The sequence below is a fragment of the Sinocyclocheilus grahami genome, unplaced genomic scaffold, assembly GCF_001515645.1.
Source record: "Sinocyclocheilus grahami isolate Dianchi unplaced genomic scaffold, SAMN03320097.WGS_v1.1 scaffold490.1, whole genome shotgun sequence".
Taxonomy (NCBI): Eukaryota; Metazoa; Chordata; class Actinopteri; order Cypriniformes; family Cyprinidae; genus Sinocyclocheilus; species Sinocyclocheilus grahami.
In genome coordinates, this window is record NW_015505669.1 from 82496 (window position 1) to 103252 (window position 20757).

Here is a 20757-nt window from a genome sequence, read left to right on the forward strand (position 1 = left end):
AACAAAAGACAATACTTTATTGAACCTTTTCTGATAAGAAGTGTGCGCTGCAAACGCAAGCATTTTTGACGATCCTTTCTGTCCAGTCTGCTCGTTTTATCGCATTTAACCACAGCTGTCGTTGGTTTTTTGTCTGGCAGTGGCAGCAGATATGCGATCAAATTTCTAATTTGAGGCTGTATTACGTCGATTCTGGCACCCAAAATCACAACAAGATGATATTTTAAGCTCCTTATGTAGCCGAATCTGCGCTGGTTTGAATGGGCCGCCTCCAGTTTCCCCTTTGTTTTGCTGCCTCCAGCTAGCGCTGTGACGTCGGCTGACCCTAGTTACCTCTGGTTGGCCTGGCCGTGCGTCACTCAGAAAACTACAGGCCAATCAGAAGAGAGGCTCATGAATATTAATTAGACAGGCCAAAATCGACCTGTTCTCGGCAGAGCTCCTGAGAAAGCTGTAAAAATATATTGAGATGGTTTTTGGTACTTATACCGCAAATATATGTTCTTAAGGACATCAAAACCTAAAATAAACTCCAGAAAGGTGTAAAATATGGGACCTTTAAACGTTGTTTATCTTATTTTTATTTACTATACACTACCGTTCAAAAGGTTGAGGTTGGAAACTTTTTTACTCATCCAGATACCAGTTGCATAAACATAGACACTATGTTAAAACTGTCTTACAAACTAGTTTGACCAACTAACGGTTAGCCAAGGGGTAATCAGTCTTATTTTTTGGATTCACATTAGACCACTCTACCTTTTTGTAACTGACTTTACAAAAGTTATGACCAGTCTTGAAGAAAATAAATTAGATGACTAATTTTTTAAGACTAGTCTAAACAGTTTATGCAACCCGCCCCAGGATGTATTAAATTGACCAAAAGTGACAAAGATATATATAATGTTAAAGATTTCCATTTTTAAATATATGCTTATATTCTGTTGAACGTTCCATTTATCAAAGAATCCTGAAAAAAATGTATCATGATTTGCACAAAATTAAGATGTTTTCTGTTTCCAACACTGATATTAATAAGAAATGTTTAGTGAGCGCCGAGTCATGTTATTTGGGATCATGTGGTACTGAAGACTGGAGTATAATGACCGCCGAAAATTCAGCTTTGCCATCACAGGATGTAAAATGTAATTTATTGTGTAATTATAAATATTACTGTTTTATTGTATTTTTAAATAAATGCAGCCTTGATGAAAATAAGAGACTTCTTTCTTTTCTTTTTTTTTTGTGGAAAATAAGAATCTATCAGTACCTTCATCTCCTCCAGATTGGCAGGTAGTGTGCCTGCCTTGCGGTTGGAAAGGGTGCTGTTGGGCCGCACAGGTGTTGCTGTGGGCAGAGACACCACAATTGAGGCAGGAAGGCTGCTCGTGCTGCTGATAGCCACTGTGGCACTGCTGTTTTGGCCTTCTATTACAGGCCTGGTGAGTAGGGAACCAAATGGGAATAAAGGGGAGAAACAATACTTAACATCACAGAAGGAACAATTTGTTCTGCTCACCCTTGTTCTCAATAAATAAACACCATTGAACAATGCTGAGGCAGAAAACAAACGACAGTTAAAATAAATCTTCCACAAGAGATGGAAAAGGAAGCAGAGTAATAACCTCATCGACTTCCTGCCATTAATGAAAATCACTAAACAGGATGTGTTATTGGAAAATAGGTAATGGTCCTGATGGCCACTGGCAACAATAATAGTGTTTTCTATTTTTTTTTCTAATAAAAGACATTTTCCACCAAAAACCATTCATATGCAGCCATTATACTAATGGTTGACAAAATACGGCTAGCTTCAAAAGCAAAAGATGACCTTTGCCAAATTAGCCAAGACCAGGGCCAAATGGTTTGCATCCACCGAACTCAACGATAGGATTGGTAAAGCAGTACATACTGAAAACAACAGGGCCTGAAACACAAATAACAAACACACAAATCCGGATCTCCTTGCTTACTTGAGAGGTGCAGGAAGGATGGTCTGGTAGTTGTAGTGCTGCTGTTGCTGTTGGCTCAGGATCTGTAGCTGCAAAAATAGCTGCTGCTGTTGTAGTAAACGAGCATATGAGGAGTCCATTGGGGCTTGGTTGGGTTCTTGTTTCTGGTCTGGGGGAATGTATTGATGATATTTTAACTTTTTCACACGTGGCTTGGCCTCCTTACTCTTCTTGCTGCGGCTCTTGTCCCCAGGTAACTTGGGCTGACTTTGCTGTGAATTGAACTGAGATTTCCCATTATGCATTACATTTAAATCAAGAGGATTTCATAATTTTTTGTTGTTTCTTCAGTTCTTTACTGACCTTTACAAGGGTGGGCCCAGACTTCACAGGGGCCAAGGTGACTAGCTGTGGTATGGGTGGTGGAGGGCTAACTGATTGTTCATTAGTAGAAAAAGGCATGAGGAAATCTGTTGAAGGGGTGGTCACTGCAGGAAAGTGCTGTGAAAAACTTGAATGACTAAATTCAGTTTTTTTGGCAACATGAGCTCTTAGTGTTTTGTCCCTGAAGTGAAAAGGAGGTGGCAGGACTACTTGTAACAGGTTATTAGGCAATGGTGAGGACTCTTCAATGGCCCGCACCTCCCCTGGTGAGGCTGCAGAACCCTGGGACTCCTGACTGGCTAGCTGCTCGGGTGAAAACGCATCTCCACTGTCCTCATCTGCCAGTTCCTCTAGAGTTCTAGGGTACTGCATCTGACCATCTACCCAGTTAACACAAAGGACAATATATCAAACTTTCAACTCAATATATGTTCCACATGCATGTTTATTTAATACATTAATAATAGTTTGCATTTTCACCAATGATGGCCTCCTTGACGCTGGAGTCCACAGGCAGGATGTTCTTCTCCACCAGCTCCATGGGGCCGGGGCGTTGAGCGATCTTCTCATTTAGGTCATCAGCCAATCGAGCTCTCTTCAATCTCAGCTGAGTGGCCTGCAGAGAAGGCACCGCCACCGTCTCTGCCAACCCACCAAAAACCAGTGACAATCAGAACAGCAATCATTTAAACCCACACCCCTCCTCAACCACCAAAACAATCACACAGTGGTCAACTCAATCACAGAAGTAAATAATGGACAAGTACAGTATCTGGATTACTCTTTTGAGCATGTATTCTTCTTGCTTTTAATTAAGCTGTTCTGACTGGTTTAGCTGCTGCTGAACTAACTAACTTGAAGGCATAGTTTGGTAAAATTCATATTTTTATAATGTACCAAGTTAAGTCCACCTGTATCAGTGTTTTAGTGCTACTGAATGTATGTCTCTGCAGCTGAATCTTCAGCATCATGGCAAAATAAATAATGTTTTACCACATTTGTGAATATAAGTTTGCAGTCTTTATTGAATCTGAAGTCATAAAAAGACTGTGTGCAGCAAAATAATGCCAAGAAATATCTTTCTATTAAAGGGTTAGTTCAACCAGAAATGTGAATTGTCATCAATTACTCATCCATGAGACTTTTGTTTTTCCTTCGAAACAATAATGAAGACATAATTAAAACCTGAGAGATTTCTGTACCTCCACTGAAAGTCCAGTCCACCAAAAATTTGACACATCAAAAAAAAGTTCATAGAAATTCATATGAATCAAGCTGTTTCACATATGAACATTGATCATCATACATACATCAGCATACACTGCACATCAGATATGGTCATCATATGTTCAACCATACTTTATATACTAAAACAAGTTATTTTGGAAACTCAAAAACACAAACCTGACTGGTTTTCAAGTGACAAGGTGCTTCCATTCACCATGTTTGTTGTGCTTTACGTATATGTGTGTTGATCAGTGTTTGGTTCATCATGTAAAGTGATCATATTTCTTCAGAAGACTTGGAATAATCTGCTCATTTCATATGGATTACTTTTATGATGTCTGTTATTTTCTGATCTTCTGATGGGTCAAAGTTTTGATGAAATGGACTTTCAATGGATGGACAGAAATCTGTCTGGTTTCATTAAAAAATATCTTAATATTTGGGTGAACTAACATGTTTAGGTTGTCCTTACAGGCAAACATAGCACGAACAGTGTAGTCTGATTCCCAGACAAATGGCTCTCACGTGTCAATTTTTTAAAATTAATAGTTAAGTTACTGGTTTGAAACAGTGCTCTGTATATTATATAAAACAGCATTAGCAGAGCGAAAATTTATTTACATATAAGAACAATGGATCAGAAATTACTCCCAAATGATTCAGAATTAACTCAAAATCAAACTGAATCAATAGTTTTGTATTTGAAATCGAATCAGAAAATCTGTATTGATGGCCAGGCCAGCTCTACTAACAAGTTTTGAGAGCTACAACTACAGCTTTTTTTAGAAACAGTAGATTCAAAAAAACTTTTACCAGCAGGCAGATTTGCTGCCATTACATGTATTGTGAATGGAGGATTACCTTGTAAGATGTGCATGCGGACCAACTCGGCCCTTTCTGGGCGGCTGCATATTTTGTGCTTTAGGAAATTTTCAGTCTACAGAGAGAAAGGATACAGAGTTTTAGAAAACGGAATCCCTCTGTAATTCAGGGATCAGAAAGTAACCATTATAATGATCTCCTCTGTGCTTTGCAAATAACAAACACATTTACAGAAGGCTTAAGCTATTAAATCAACTGAGAGATTCACATGTGTCCCATTACAGAGAGCTGGGCAACCCTGAAGAGATTTCAAGGAGGATCAGAGAGCCCAGATGGCTGAGGCAACTGGAGGAGGGAGGTCTGGGGCCTGGTGCCCTGCTCTTACCCTGGCTCTCTCAAGGCTGCGGATTTGTTCATGGAACGCTGCAGGGCTCTTCAGGGCTGTAAAGTCACACACACACACACACAAAAGCAGAGCATCAGTCTCATACACAAATTCATCACCCACACTTCAAACACACTCAGCTCTTTCATCTCCTGCAGTCTTTCTAAATGCTGTAGCGCCTGGTCTCACATATTACTCAGAGAGGAGATGGTGGGCCCACACAGAGATCAGTACACAGACTACATGGTACCCTTCAGGACCAGACAGCTACCTCTTAATTCCAGCAGAATCTATGTCTGATATTACACTGAGCTATGAGACAGCATGCAGTGTAATCCCATCAATCAGATCAGAGATGGCCAGAGGAAAAAAACAATGTACGTTTATGTAAGTGTGACAGATCTCACACACTGCTTGGTGACTTGGTTGAACGGAAAAGTGGTTATGAGCAATAACAGAATGAGCAATGGTGAGGAGAGAGGTGAGCGTTTTGGAAAAAAACGCCACGTGCATTGGTCACCTTATGCCTGGTTGTGAACTATGCTGATGAGTGAGATTAAACAACTGACTCAAAAGCAGATGTGGTAAAGAAATCACAGCACCAACTGATTTCTTTTCTTAAACGCACATTAAAACAGGAAGGTATTTGCATAAGGCAGCCTTAAGTGAGGGTTCGTTTTGTTTAGGGACATCAAAAATTAACACAAAGGATGTTACACTACCATTCAAAGGTTTGGGGTTGGTAAATGTTTTTTGTTTTTGAGAGAAGTTTCTTATGCTCACCAAGTAGCATTTATTCGATTAAAAAATACAGCAAAAACAATAATAATGTGAAAAATTATTAGAATTTAAAATAATTGTTTTATTTTAAAGATTCCATTTTTAGTATATTTTAAAATCTAATTTATTCCGGCGGAAATCTTTTTTTTTTGGTGGAAACCGTAATACATTATTCTCAGGGCTCTTTGATGTATGTTCAAAAGAACAGCATTTATTTGACAGAAATTGCTTGTAACATTATAAATGTAATTACTTCTTAATGAAACCCAAAGTTTTGAACTGTAGCACATGTTGATTGGGAGCAAGATGTCACTTTAAATAATGTGAAATAACTTTTCACATTTACAGAGGAATTATTATTCATTAAGTATGAGTTAGATATTCGTATAAAGTCCTGTCAAGTCAACATAACATTTATTGCACATTTCTGGTTTTGTGCATGATTTATTGGTTAGTTATAAAAAAAAAAAAAAAAAAGTCTTTGTAATTTTTTTAAGATTTTGCAACTAGTACACTCTAAAAAAATGCTGGGTTAAATACAACCCAGTGCTGGGTAAAATAGGGACAAACCCAGCAATTGGGTTGTTTTGACCCAGCGGTTCGGTTACTACCCAGAAGGTTGAGTTAAACATTTAACCCAACCGCTGGGTCAAAACAGCCCAATTGCTGGGTTTGTCCCTACTTAACCCAGCACTTGGTTGTATTTAACCCAGCATTTTTTAGAGTGTATTTTTCAGTCTCTCTTACTTTTTAACCCCTTCCCATTCAGTCGGCAAAATTTGCATTTCAGGACTAAAACTCAGACATTTTTACGTGTTTAGTTAACATTAGCAGTTTTCATCCTCTTCCTCCTATGCTGGTGCACACAGCAGTATTAGATGGCAGACGCTGTACTCACGTGGCATGATGCCCTGATCAACGAGCTGCTCGCGGGTGCGTCTCTGCTGTAGCCTCAGCTGGAGAACTGGTGGAGAGAAGCAGAAGCAGCGTTATGTTCTTGACCCAACCTCTAGACCAGACTTGTCAACATTACACACAGAATGGAACTTTTCCACCTGATTAACACACCTACACATTGGGGGTGGGAATCACCAGAGGCCTCACGATACGATATTATCACGATACTCGTGTCACGATACAATATTATTGTGATTTTAAATATATTGCGATATTCTGCAATATATTGCAATTTATTACCTTTTTCCAACTTCAAATTATGTCCCCAAAGGAAAACTTTGACAACATCTGTTTTAACTAAAAAGAAACATTTCTCAGTTTATCTCACTTCAGTTTTATTGTTGCAGTGCCAAATGGGATTGTCAAGCAGACAAACTGACCAACACTTTCATGAAAACCTGTCATAAATGTTGTATGCACCTGGCAAACTCAACTATTTGTATTACAGTCTAGTCTAGTCCACCATAATTAAATGTAAACAGGTATGCACTGCTGTGCTACAACAAGTATTTTGAACAGTGCAACTTGAAATTGTACTAAAAAGTTGTGCAGACCCTTCAGCAATAGGGGCATTTGAAAGTAAATTACTGTTAAATTTAAATTAAATTAAACAAAACATGTAGTCTTACATCTAGAGATGCACCGAAATGAAAATTCTGGGCCGAAATGGAAACCGAAAATTCTGGATGCACTTGGCCGAAAACCGAAACCTGAAAATGCTTTATATTATTTAATAAAATAATAAATAATCATTACAAAGTAATTTTGGAAGACTTTTTAAATATAACTCAATTTTAATGATACTGAATTTTTGTTAACAGTTAATGCACTCTGAATTAACATGAACTAACAGTGAATAACTGTATTCTCATTGACTATCATTAAGATTAATAAATACTGTAATAAATGTATTGTTCATTGTTCGTTCATGAAAGTTAATACATTAACTAACATTAACTAATGGAACCTTATTGAAAAGTGTTACCTTAATATTAAATATCAATATATTATTTTTATTCACTTCTATGTAACAGAATCAGATATAAGTTGTTGTTGTTGTTTTTGACTAGTTATCCAAATTATGTATAGTCCTACAAAGCTATTATTATCAGAGCATATGAGCAGAGCATAGCGTCAATAAAGGTAGCATTATTTTAGCAGCGTTGCCCAGTATAGCTGAACTACCCTACACCATGTTACAGCACAGTAGCGCTACTGCAAACCGGAACAAGTAGGCCTATACTGCATAGAAATGTCCTGTCAGCGCGTTATTTGAGCGGACTTTGATTTTCCGGTGAGCATGAGCAGTACACGAGCGGAACGCACGTTCATAGATCGAAATATTGAGCGGAGCGTCAAACCGTGCAGTGACGAGGAGAGTGAAACATGCGCGCTGAACAGTGCAGGGTGGGGCGTGTAGGGATGGGCGTATCGATCTAAAGTATCGATATATCGATACTTAAATATTGATACTAAGGTGTGTTTTATTTACCAGTGATTTTGTTAATTTAACAACAACAGAATTCGTACAAATGCATTGAATTGGACGAATAACCTTTGTTAGCAAGTAATTGTGTAGGATAGAACTATTTTCCTGCTCATCTGGACACGCAAATGTTGCAAGACAGAACAAAGAGTGAAAAATTTAAGAGGGTCTGAATACTTTCCGTACCCACTGTATATTATTATTATTATTATTATATGTAGCCTATATTTTCGGTGCATCCCTACTTACATCCCCTCCTTGTTTACAAATCCGAAGTAAGTCCATACATCCGATTTAAAGCGGACGGGGCTTTCCTGATAACTTTCCGTGATGCCACCCTCTTTATTTTACTAACTTACTGCATGCTGAAGGTGACCCAGCTGACCTCACCAGAAAAAAAACTCAACACCACCATCTAGTGGATTGTAAAGAAATAGATTTTATTATTCTACCAAATAGTATAATAAAAGATCGATACTTGGCGTCCGTGTATCGATTCAGTATTGCCGCGGAAAATATCGCGATACTATGCTGTATCGATTTTTTCCCCCACCCCCTACACATACACACATATACACAACAAAGGGAAATCTAACCTTTAGCACAATCGAAATCGCACACATTTCCTCTCAAGCAATACATAAGAGCCACCATTAAAAAAAAAACCTAGAAGTTCTTCCTGCTACCTAAACAACAGGCTCTTGAGCGACCCTTTTGAAGAGTGCCATTTGGAAGACTTCCTGGGAAAATTCTCAAGACATTTTTCTTTGCCGTCTTGGCTGAGACTCCTGGATTTACTTGGCTGATTATAAAAACAGCTCAAATTGGTCAGAGAGACAACATGATAATGTCTGACGTTTAACAAGAATCATGAGCTCTATTAGCTGGGAATTTATAAACGTATGATGGCAAGTTCAACACACAGCTGCATGTCACACATGCCAATATCTGCAGGACGAGAATTTGTTGTTGTTCTTAATGCTCAGTTCTTGTAGTTCAACTTGGCACTATCAACATCATCCGCACACATTATATGCATATTGATAAAATACTTACTGTAAGTCTGCCCGTGTCAAATGCATAAACATAAAATTATGTTCTACATGATTAAATGCCGAAACAGAAAGGCTTAATCTGACTGATTTTTTATTTTTTTTTACCCAGTATGAGTCAGTTTACTGTTAACAAGGTCAGCTGAGGTCGAGTATACGAAACTCTGGAGGGTGCTAAAGACACATGATTGGTATTATATTGTTTTCACTATGAATCTGTGTGCTTAAGCTGAAGTGTGCAATTTCTGCACCACTTGTGGCACTGAAGGGAACTGTATGAACAGTGACTAATAATTATAAATACTTTTGAAAGACTGGGAAAGTATATTACACTGAAAAAAGGACATACTTCAGCTCTGAGAAGAGGAATGAATGCACCATGAAGGAGATAATAGCGGGGCCTCTGCTACTGTATTACAGATGCATTCCTGGTGCCCTGACTACACATTACTCAACACTGACCTTGATACTAATCAGGTTAATTTTTTACTTTGGGCGCAGAAGAAAAAATCGTTTAGGTCTCCTTGATTGTACAACATAACATTGCAGCTTTTTAGGCCGAGTTATTCCACATGATGAGCAAAACATCTTATATCATCTTGGTGACACTTAAGACAATATGATCTCAACACTCTTTCAGATCCTTCAAAGATTTTTGACAGTCAGTTTGCTCAAACATGGCAAACATACTGACTTAGTGGCTTTAAAACATTTGTGAGGATCAGAGAATTATATAATGCATAGGGCTGGGTTTTGACACAAATTTCAAAAATAAAATAAATTTCAATAAATAAAAATTTTAATGGTGGCTGTCATAAAAAAATGATGGATTTATTCAAACATAAATTAAACATTAGAACAGTAAAAATTATAATGAATATGTTACGTGGTGCATATATTTAGCAAAATACCCCTCTCTACAGTTTATTTTTCTATCTGACTAATGAGTTTATGGTCACCGAATATGTTTGTTTCTGAGGTAAATGTGACGTTACGTGACATTGTTTACAAGATGTTATATCGACGTCTTTGCGCGGCTGAAACACTGATTGAGCGATTACATGAGACAGGATAAGGATTGTAAAGTTGTACTCTTTCTTTTAACTTACCATCGGATGTTTAGTCATGTTTATTTTGTGTTGAAACTTGTATTAATGTGGAGGAGACGATCAGTTCACGTGCGCCTCTCGCTGCCGCGTCTGTTGAACTGAGGCGCTACAGCAATCTGTCACTCCACATTAAACAGCGCCAAAACGACATTTATTGTTTGAATACTGCAATACAATGGACATAAATTGAAACCTGAGACTGTTTCATATTAAAAGCACCAAAGCACAATACTTATTGCAATTTATTGGATGGGAAGTGCCCTTCAATGTTCCGTCCATTAACTGAAAACAGGCTACACTAATCGATTCTTGGGATTTAAGAATCTATATCGTTCCGTAAAAAAAGAGAATCGATTAATATCGAGATATCAATATTTTTTACCCAGCCCTAATAATGACAGTCAAATATAACATAATTATATTACTAATTAATTATAGTTATAGACACTGCCATTCAAAAGTTTGGGGTCAGTAAGATTTAGTTTTATTTATTTATTTATTTTTAATTCAGCAAGGACATCTTAAATTGATCCAAAGTGACTATTAATATATTGATAATGTAATATATTGATAATGTTACAAAAGACTTCTATTTCAAATAAATGCTGTTCTTTTGAACTTTCTAGTCATAACAAATCCTGCAAAATAAATGCATCACTATTTCCCAAAAATTTAGATAATATAGATAATAAATGTTTCCTGGACTCTGAAAATTCAGCATTGACATCACAGGAATAAATTAAATTTAAAAATGTTCAAAAACAGAAAAAGTTATTTCAAATTTGCAATTATTTTAAATGATAATGTTACTGCTTTTACAGTATTTTTGACCTAATAAAAGCAGCCTGGGCAAGCATAAGATACTTCTTTCAACTACATAAAAAAAAATCTTACAGACCCCACCCCAAATGTTTTGAACAAAAGTTAACATAATAATAAAATAATAATAATAATAATAACAAAATAAAATAAATTAATAATATTGACAGTGATACCTTTAGCGTGCTGTTCTTTACCTGCTTGCATAGTAAAAATCATGAAAAAGTTGTATCTTCCTCACTAAAGCCATAGACATTCAGACAGCATCTTAATAGCTGTAGCATCACATCTAATGTTGTTTTGAGCATCTCACCATGTGTTTTAAGACAAAGTGTCATGAATTTTTTTAATCAAGTCTTGAGTCTCTGCATTCTGTTCCATTCAGCAATTCAGCGACACGTTTTATGTAAAACAACCCCTATGAAATGCATCCAGACTCAGCTGAACCTGAAACCAGCCAAATTATAAAGGACCTCATTAGGACCTATAAACTAACTAGACTATTTTGAAAATAAGTAGTTTTATACATCGGTATCGTGCCAATCTATGCCGTGTCTATTGCTCAGACGGAGAGATGCTATTATATGGAACAATCACTGACCTTCCTGTTGTGCATCTGATGGACAATCTCAACCATTTACAGTAGATTACCTTGATTATCCACAGAATAATGCACATAGCTCTCTCATGAAAAGCCAAACAATAGTAGCTTTCTTTTTTCAAATGCTGTCATGCAAATTTCCATTAAACCTAAGCTTGGTAAACAAAGCTTCAGGTAGCCATTAAAAGCTATTTAAAATAAGCTAAACCTATATCCGCTCAGAATTATATCCACCTCTCAGAGTCGAGCAGCAAGCTGCAGAACCTGGTATGAAGTTTCCTCTGCATATGTTGTGAGTCCCCAGTCCTAAGCATGCCATGCTGTCTGCCCGTCCTGCTGTAAGCTCAGAGTATCTCAACGTGGGCTCCTGACAGCACCAGAGTTTTGTTAAAAAAGCACAAGGACCTTGTTCTTCAGAGCAATCCATTCACTGTTAGCAGCTCCAGTGAAACTGGGACTCCCACAGAGGAGATAACATCTCTGCTCCACCAGCAGACAGAGAGGAGGGAGCAGAAAAACCAGACCGGCCATGGTTAACCCCTCCCTGCCATTGGAAGGTCATATCTAGATCATTAAAAAGGGCTCCTTTTTATATTTTAGAAGAACGATGAACTTTCTCTGTATGGACGATGGATCAGTGGATTTGAGACTAGAAAGAAAAAATAATAATTCTCAATTGAAACAACCCTCCGCTTCATCAATAAGTTAAACAACTTGTTTGACAGACAGCCAGAGGATGAGTAACTGACACTGGCCATGCTCGGCCAAAGTCGTTTACATTTCCACTCGCTGTGACGGTGTGACCTCAGCATAGCTAGAGACCTAGAGGAGCAGCCTTCACAGAGCTGCAAGCCACCACATGCAAACAGCGCTGTCCTGCTGACCTTTCACATGTCAATCAAAAGACTGCGCCCAAACTAAGAGGCAAAGAAATGTCAGGATTCTGGAGGAATCACAGAAATAAAATGTTGACGATCAGTTCACGTGCGCCTCTCGCTGCCGCGTCTGTTGAACTGAGGCGCTACAGCAATCTGTCACTCCACATTAAACAGCGCCAAAACGACATTTATTGTTTGAATACTGCAATACAATGGACATAAATTGAAACCTGAGACTTTGTTTCATATTAAAAGCACCAAAGCACAATACTTATTGCAATTTATTGGATGGGAAGTGCCCTTCAATGTTCCGTCCATTAACTGAAAACAGGCTACACTAATCGATTCTTGGGATTTAAGAATCTATATCGTTCCGTAAAAAAAGAGAATCGATTAATATCGAGATATCAATATTTTTTACCCAGCCCTAATAATGACAGTCAAATATAACATAATTATATTACTAATTAATTATAGTTATAGACACTGCCATTCAAAAGTTTGGGGTCAGTAAGATTTAGTTTTATTTATTTATTTATTTTTAATTCAGCAAGGACATCTTAAATTGATCCAAAGTGACTATTAATATATTGATAATGTAATATATTGATAATGTTACAAAAGACTTCTATTTCAAATAAATGCTGTTCTTTTGAACTTTCTAGTCATAACAAATCCTGCAAAATAAATGCATCACTATTTCCCAAAAATTTAGATAATATAGATAATAAATGTTTCCTGGACTCTGAAAATTCAGCATTGACATCACAGGAATAAATTAAATTTAAAAATGTTCAAAAACAGAAAAAGTTATTTCAAATTTGCAATTATTTTAAATGATAATGTTACTGCTTTTACAGTATTTTTGACCTAATAAAAGCAGCCTGGGCAAGCATAAGATACTTCTTTCAACTACATAAAAAAAAATCTTACAGACCCCACCCCAAATGTTTTGAACAAAAGTTAACATAATAATAAAATAATAATAATAATAATAACAAAATAAAATAAATTAATAATATTGACAGAGATACCTTTAGCGTGCTGTTCTTTACCTGCTTGCATAGTAAAAATCATGAAAAAGTTGTATCTTCCTCACTAAAGCCATAGACATTCAGACAGCATCTTAATAGCTGTAGCATCACATCTAATGTTGTTTTGAGCATCTCACCATGTGTTTTAAGACAAAGTGTCATGAATTTTTTTAATCAAGTCTTGAGTCTCTGCATTCTGTTCCATTCAGCAATTCAGCGACACGTTTTATGTAAAACAACCCCTATGAAATGCATCCAGACTCAGCTGAACCTGAAACCAGCCAAATTATAAAGGACCTCATTAGGACCTATAAACTAACTAGACTATTTTGAAAATAAGTAGTTTTATACATCGGTATCGTGCCAATCTATGCCGTGTCTATTGCTCAGACGGAGAGATGCTATTATATGGAACAATCACTGACCTTCCTGTTGTGCATCTGATGGACAATCTCAACCATTTACAGTAGATTACCTTGATTATCCACAGAATAATGCACATAGCTCTCTCATGAAAAGCCAAACAATAGTAGCTTTCTTTTTTCAAATGCTGTCATGCAAATTTCCATTAAACCTAAGCTTGGTAAACAAAGCTTCAGGTAGCCATTAAAAGCTATTTAAAATAAGCTAAACCTATATCCGCTCAGAATTATATCCACCTCTCAGAGTCGAGCAGCAAGCTGCAGAACCTGGTATGAAGTTTCCTCTGCATATGTTGTGAGTCCCCAGTCCTAAGCATGCCATGCTGTCTGCCCGTCCTGCTGTAAGCTCAGAGTATCTCAACGTGGGCTCCTGACAGCACCAGAGTTTTGTTAAAAAAGCACAAGGACCTTGTTCTTCAGAGCAATCCATTCACTGTTAGCAGCTCCAGTGAAACTGGGACTCCCACAGAGGAGATAACATCTCTGCTCCACCAGCAGACAGAGAGGAGGGAGCAGAAAAACCAGACCGGCCATGGTTAACCCCTCCCTGCCATTGGAAGGTCATATCTAGATCATTAAAAAGGGCTCCTTTTTATATTTTAGAAGAACGATGAACTTTCTCTGTATGGACGATGGATCAGTGGATTTGAGACTAGAAAGAAAAAATAATAATTCTCAATTGAAACAACCCTCCGCTTCATCAATAAGTTAAACAACTTGTTTGACAGACAGCCAGAGGATGAGTAACTGACACTGGCCATGCTCGGCCAAAGTCGTTTACATTTCCACTCGCTGTGACGGTGTGACCTCAGCATAGCTAGAGACCTAGAGGAGCAGCCTTCACAGAGCTGCAAGCCACCACATGCAAACAGCGCTGTCCTGCTGACCTTTCACATGTCAATCAAAAGACTGCGCCCAAACTAAGAGGCAAAGAAATGTCAGGATTCTGGAGGAATCACAGAAATAAAATGTTATCTAATCACCTGGAAATAGAGGAAAAACTAATCAGGATGTGGCGTGATTACGCAGCGAACTCAGAGGGCCAAAATTAAATAGCTGAATTTATGAAGGCTGTGATTACAACCGGGAAATCAAAACAAATACCATTCCAGAACATGGGCAAATTTTAAATCAATAAATACAATAAATAATAAATTCAATAAATTCACCAAAAATGGGCAAAGAAATCTTACTGATGGTGAACATTTAGCCAAGAGGGACATCTAAATCAGATATCGCCTGCGATTTTGGATTTTGTTGAAGGACAAACAACTTAGTACCTCTCTGTACTTTTTAGACAAAGTCTCAGAAGCCAGCCATTTCTCACATCAGATGTATCAAGCATAAACTATTTCATATACTTTTCTAACCTGTCGGTTAACTACTAGTCTAGCATCTTCACTGGCTGACTGTTATATTCACATTATTGTCAAAAAATGCTAGACTATTTTGTCTACAGTACTGTATAACAGTTTGGGGCCAGTAAAATACTTTTATTCAGCAAGGATGTATTAAAGGGGTCATATGGTGCGATTTAAATTTTTCCTTTCTCTTTGAAGTGTTACAAGCTCTTGGTGCATAAAGAAGATCTGTAAAGTTGCAAAGACTAAAGTCTCAAATGCAAAGAGATATTCTTTATAAAAGTTAAGTCAACCACGCCTACCTAAAACGGCTCGTTCTAACACGCCCCTACATGTCTACGTCATGATGTGGGAAGATTTGCATAACACTGCCCAAATGTTCACGCAAAGAAAGAAGGTGTAACTTTTATTCTTGCTGTAGTATTGTTGCTGCCGCCGCTGTCATGTCGTGAAGGTGCTGTGTTTCGTTGTGAAAGCGAAACTTCTTTGTTTGGCCTTCCAAAAGAGGACGATATCCGCTTCGTCATGCCTAGAGCTGATCCGTGCAGGTCGCTGAGGAAATTCATCAACTTCGTGCTGTGGATCGCCGGATCGGCTTTCACCGTGGACGAAGCGGAGTCCAGCCCGGGATCATCACATGTGGTTGCCGCAAGCCCGCCCGACCACCGCCGCTCACTCTAGCCCGCCCACCTCCGCTCACTCTAGGCCACGGTGTGTGACGCTGTGTTTCGTTGTGAAAGCGAAACTACTTTGTTTGGCCTTCCAAAAGAGGACATGACTAGAAATCAGTGGTTAAGTTGTATTTACAACACTGTTCCAGAACAGTTCAACCCAAATATTCAGATGTGTGCATCACATTTTATGGAGGACTGTTTCCTGATCCTGGAAGAGTAGACTACAATGCCGGCTGTTCTGACTCACAGACTGTAAGTACGTTTTTTATATTTAAAGAATTTGTCACTGACGATTCAAACGCGAGTTTTGAGCAGTGTAGAGTAGCGCTTGTTGTTTGTCATTTCTCCGATCACAAATGCAGACATGGTTTTATGTTTACGTGGCACGATGCAACGCATTAAAAAGACAGTATAAGTCATTATAATCCGTAATTATGTCCCCACTGGATGCAACAAATGCCTCATTTATAATGGGTTTATTGTTTTTGTCTCGTCGCTCCGGCCGGACAGGGCATCAGAGTACCATAGTACCTACCATAGTAGGGGCGTAACATTTCTGTCACACGCTTGAGGTATTCGGCCAATCACAACGCACTGGATAGCTGGCTTTGTAAAAATCAACACGTTTCAGAAAGGCGGGGCATAGAGGAGAAACAATAATGTACAGTATGTGGAAAATAATGTGTTTTTTGAACCTTAAACCGCATAAGCACATTTCATTACCCCAAATACACAAAATAATGTTCTTTTTAGCAACATCATATGACCCCTTTAAACTGATAAAAAAAGTGACAGTAAAACATTTATTATTTTACAAAAGATTCATATTTTAAATAAATGCTGCTCATTTGAATTTTCTATTCATCAAAGAATCCTGAAAAATGTATCACGAGAAATATTAAGCGGAACAAACATTTTCACCTGTGATAATTATGATTTCTGAAAGATTATGTGACATTTCATTTTTTTTTAATATACTAAAATAGAAAGTTATTTTAAATTATAATAATATTTTGCAATATGGTTGGTTTTACTGTATGATCAAATAAATGCAGACTGGGTAAGCATAAGAGACATCTTTTAAAAACATTTAAAAATCCTACCGACCCCATACTTATGAATAAGTGTATTACAAATTAAACAATAAAGTGAATTTAGACAAGTGAAAGTATTTAGGCATTAACACTTTGATTTTTAATGAGAATTAGGATTTAAACTTTATATGAGTGTTAGATGATGGTAATCTAAAAGTTAAAATCATCATGCACAATGAAATATCCAATATCAGCCAATATCTATTCAATAATAGTCAATACCTGATGGTAATGATATATTGTGCATCACTAATTCATTTAAATGACTCAAATCCATCAATTACTATTCAGCATCATTAAGGGTGTAACGATATTCAAACTGAACCGAAAAAAAACGTGATACAACACCCAAGGTACGTACCGCGATACACTCTTGGCCTAACGTTACCCCTCCCCCTGCTGAGACACTTCAAACGCGTACAGTCATGATGGTTTTGAATTGCTTGAATCACTTTGAAAGGGAAGGTACCATTAAGGGCTACATGTGCAGAACAAATCTGTCATATAGGCTACATAAAATTATAATGAGAACACGACTGTAAAAGAATAGGCCATGTTTCAGCGCGTTGTTATGGAAAGAATGCATCCACAGAGTTATATCTTCATGACAGTCAAGTTTGCTTGTTCAGCCACTCACAAACTTTTTTTGGAACTGTAAGTTGCAGTATTTTGTATATAATAAATATATACGTAATATATATATACATATACACATACATATCTCCTATAAGATGCACTTGGTTGAGTTACGCTGCAGTAAAGAGCTTTTCATTGTAGGCCTACGGTGACGAGCAGCATAAACATCAATGCAGAATATTAATAACTATGACTGGGATTGGCATATACATAACATTATAATGAGATCACAATTATAATAAAACGCTGTGAGTTTAGTTGCCGTGTTTTTGCACATTGTTGCATGAACGTGTCAACAACAGTAGGTTAGTTACACATTCAGAGCAGCACAGACACTGTCACTATCACTTGTGCATTCGGGTCATTTTATGCTGAAATAATATTATTGTAATATTAGGGATATGTGATATAAATAACGAAGTGTATCCTATATGAGATATATCTGATGAATGAAATCCCATTGATTAAAAAAAGTTTACTTTCACTTTCAATTAGCGGCAATTCGGCTTCAATTGCTTGAATGCAACAACAAAATACAACGTCAAACTCACTTTAGCCTATATACAAAACATAGAACTTTTATTAACAAAACGAATAAAAATACACCATGCTATAGGGCAGGCTATGCCTAATATAAAATAACAAATAACTTACATAAAGTTTAAATAGGTAGCCTATACAAAACTGGAAATAAGTAAACATGTTTAATATATAACCAAATAAATAAAAAACGTAGAAAGTTTATTAGCAAAACGAATAAGAAAGCTTGGAGGCACGGCATACACCTTGATGTAATGCCTCATTTATAATGGGTTTATTGTTTTTGTCTCGTCGCTCCGGCCGGACAGGGCATCAGAGTACCATAGTACCTACCATAGTAGGGGCGTAACATTTCTGTCACACGCTTGAGGTATTCGGCCAATCACAACGCACTGGATAGCTGGCTTTGTAAAAATCAACACGTTTCAGAAAGGCGGGGCATAGAGGAGAAACAATAATGTACAGTATGTGGAAAATAATGTGTTTTTTGAACCTTAAACCGCATAAGCACATTTCATTACCCCAAATACACAAAATAATGTTCTTTTTAGCAACATCATATGACCCCGTTAAACTGATAAAAAAAGTGACAGTAAAACATTTATTATTTTACAAAAGATTCATATTTTAAATAAATGCTGCTCATTTGAATTTTCTATTCATCAAAGAATCCTGAAAAATGTATCACGAGAAATATTAAGCGGAACAAACATTTTCACCTGTGATAATTATGATTTCTGAAAGATTATGTGACATTTCATTTTTTTTTAATATACTAAAATAGAAAGTTATTTTAAATTATAATAATATTTTGCAATATGGTTGGTTTTACTGTATGATCAAATAAATGCAGACTGGGTAAGCATAAGAGACATCTTTTAAAAACATTTAAAAATCCTACCGACCCCATACTTATGAATAAGTGTATTACAAATTAAACAATAAAGTGAATTTAGACAAGTGAAAGTATTTAGGCATTAACACTTTGATTTTTAATGAGAATTAGGATTTAAACTTTATATGAGTGTTAGATGATGGTAATCTAAAAGTTAAAATCATCATGCACAATGAAATATCCAATATCAGCCAATATCTATTCAATAATAGTCAATACCTGATGGTAATGATATATTGTGCATCACTAATTCATTTAAATGACTCAAATCCATCAATTACTATTCAGCATCATTAAGGGTGTAACGATATTCAAACTGAACCGAAAAAAAACGTGATACAACACCCAAGGTACGTACCGCGATACACTCTTGGCCTAACGTTACCCCTCCCCCTGCTGAGACACTTCAAACGCGTACAGTCATGATGGTTTTGAATTGCTTGAATCACTTTGAAAGGGAAGGTACCATTAAGGGCTACATGTGCAGAACAAATCTGTCATATAGGCTACATAAAATTATAATGAGAACACGACTGTAAAAGAATAGGCCATGTTTCAGCGCGTTGTTATGGAAAGAATGCATCCACAGAGTTATATCTTCATGACAGTCAAGTTTGCTTGTTCAGCCACTCACAAACTTTTTTTGGAACTGTAAGTTGCAGTATTTTGTATATAATAAATATATACGTAATATATATATACATATACACATACATATCTCCTATAAGATGCACTTGGTTGAGTTACGCTGCAGTAAAGAGCTTTTCATTGTAGGCCTACGGTGACGAGCAGCATAAACATCAATGCAGAATATTAATAACTATGACTGGGATTGGCATATACATAACATTATAATGAGATCACAATTATAATAAAACGCTGTGAGTTTAGTTGCCGTGTTTTTGCACATTGTTGCATGAACGTGTCAACAACAGTAGGTTAGTTACACATTCAGAGCAGCACAGACACTGTCACTATCACTTGTGCATTCGGGTCATTTTATGCTGAAATAATATTATTGTAATATTAGGGATATGTGATATAAATAACGAAGTGTATCCTATATGAGATATATCTGATGAATGAAATCCCATTGATTAAAAAAAGTTTACTTTCACTTTCAATTAGCGGCAATTCGGCTTCAATTGCTTGAATGCAACAACAAAATACAACGTCAAACTCACTTTAGCCTATATACAAAACATAGAACTTTTATTAACAAAACGAATAAAAATACACCATGCTATAGGGCAGGCTATGCCTAATATAAAATAACAAATAACTTACATAAAGTTTAAATAGGTAGCCTATACAAAACTGGAAATAAGTAAACATGTTTAATATATAACCAAATAAATAAAAAACGTAGAAAGTTTATTAGCAAAACGAATAAGAAAGCTTGGAGGCACGGCATACACCTTGATGTCAAATAAAATAAATAAATTACACAAAGTTTAAATAAAGTAAAAATCAGCAAACACTGTGGAACCAATTAAATAAGAAACTAATGTTTAAAAAAAACTTCCAAAATCACCTTAGATAAACGGCAAAAGTCAACAGGCGTTTCAAAATCCAAAATACTGCCAAACAGGCTCTTTTGCATTTCGTTTCTAAACTAAATCATCCGCGATCGTCTTGTCTGTCTCACC

General features: G+C 36.7%; 1 protein-coding gene across 3 annotated transcripts in view; it reads right to left on the bottom strand.

Annotated features, from left to right (window-relative positions):
- Nucleotides 1-20757, bottom strand: part of LOC107554034 (MKL/myocardin-like protein 2) — a 49592-nt gene that overhangs the window by 14136 nt on the left and 14699 nt on the right. The window contains exons 1-8 of one of the 3 annotated variants that reach the window (XM_016236398.1): nucleotides 11809-11951; nucleotides 6449-6514; nucleotides 4771-4826; nucleotides 4425-4500; nucleotides 2817-2978; nucleotides 2316-2716; nucleotides 1974-2236; nucleotides 1271-1439 (exon numbers count right to left, since the gene is read on the bottom strand). In XM_016236398.1, the coding sequence (XP_016091884.1) occupies nucleotides 1271-1439; nucleotides 1974-2236; nucleotides 2316-2716; nucleotides 2817-2978; nucleotides 4425-4500; nucleotides 4771-4826; nucleotides 6449-6514; nucleotides 11809-11893 (1278 nt within the window). In that variant the 5' untranslated portion in view covers nucleotides 11894-11951. Of the gene's footprint in view, nucleotides 1-1270; nucleotides 1440-1973; nucleotides 2237-2315; nucleotides 2717-2816; nucleotides 2979-4424; nucleotides 4501-4770; nucleotides 4827-6448; nucleotides 6515-11808; nucleotides 11952-20757 lie in introns of those variants that run through there. The other 2 variants (XM_016236397.1, XM_016236396.1) reach the window with 2 other exon arrangements.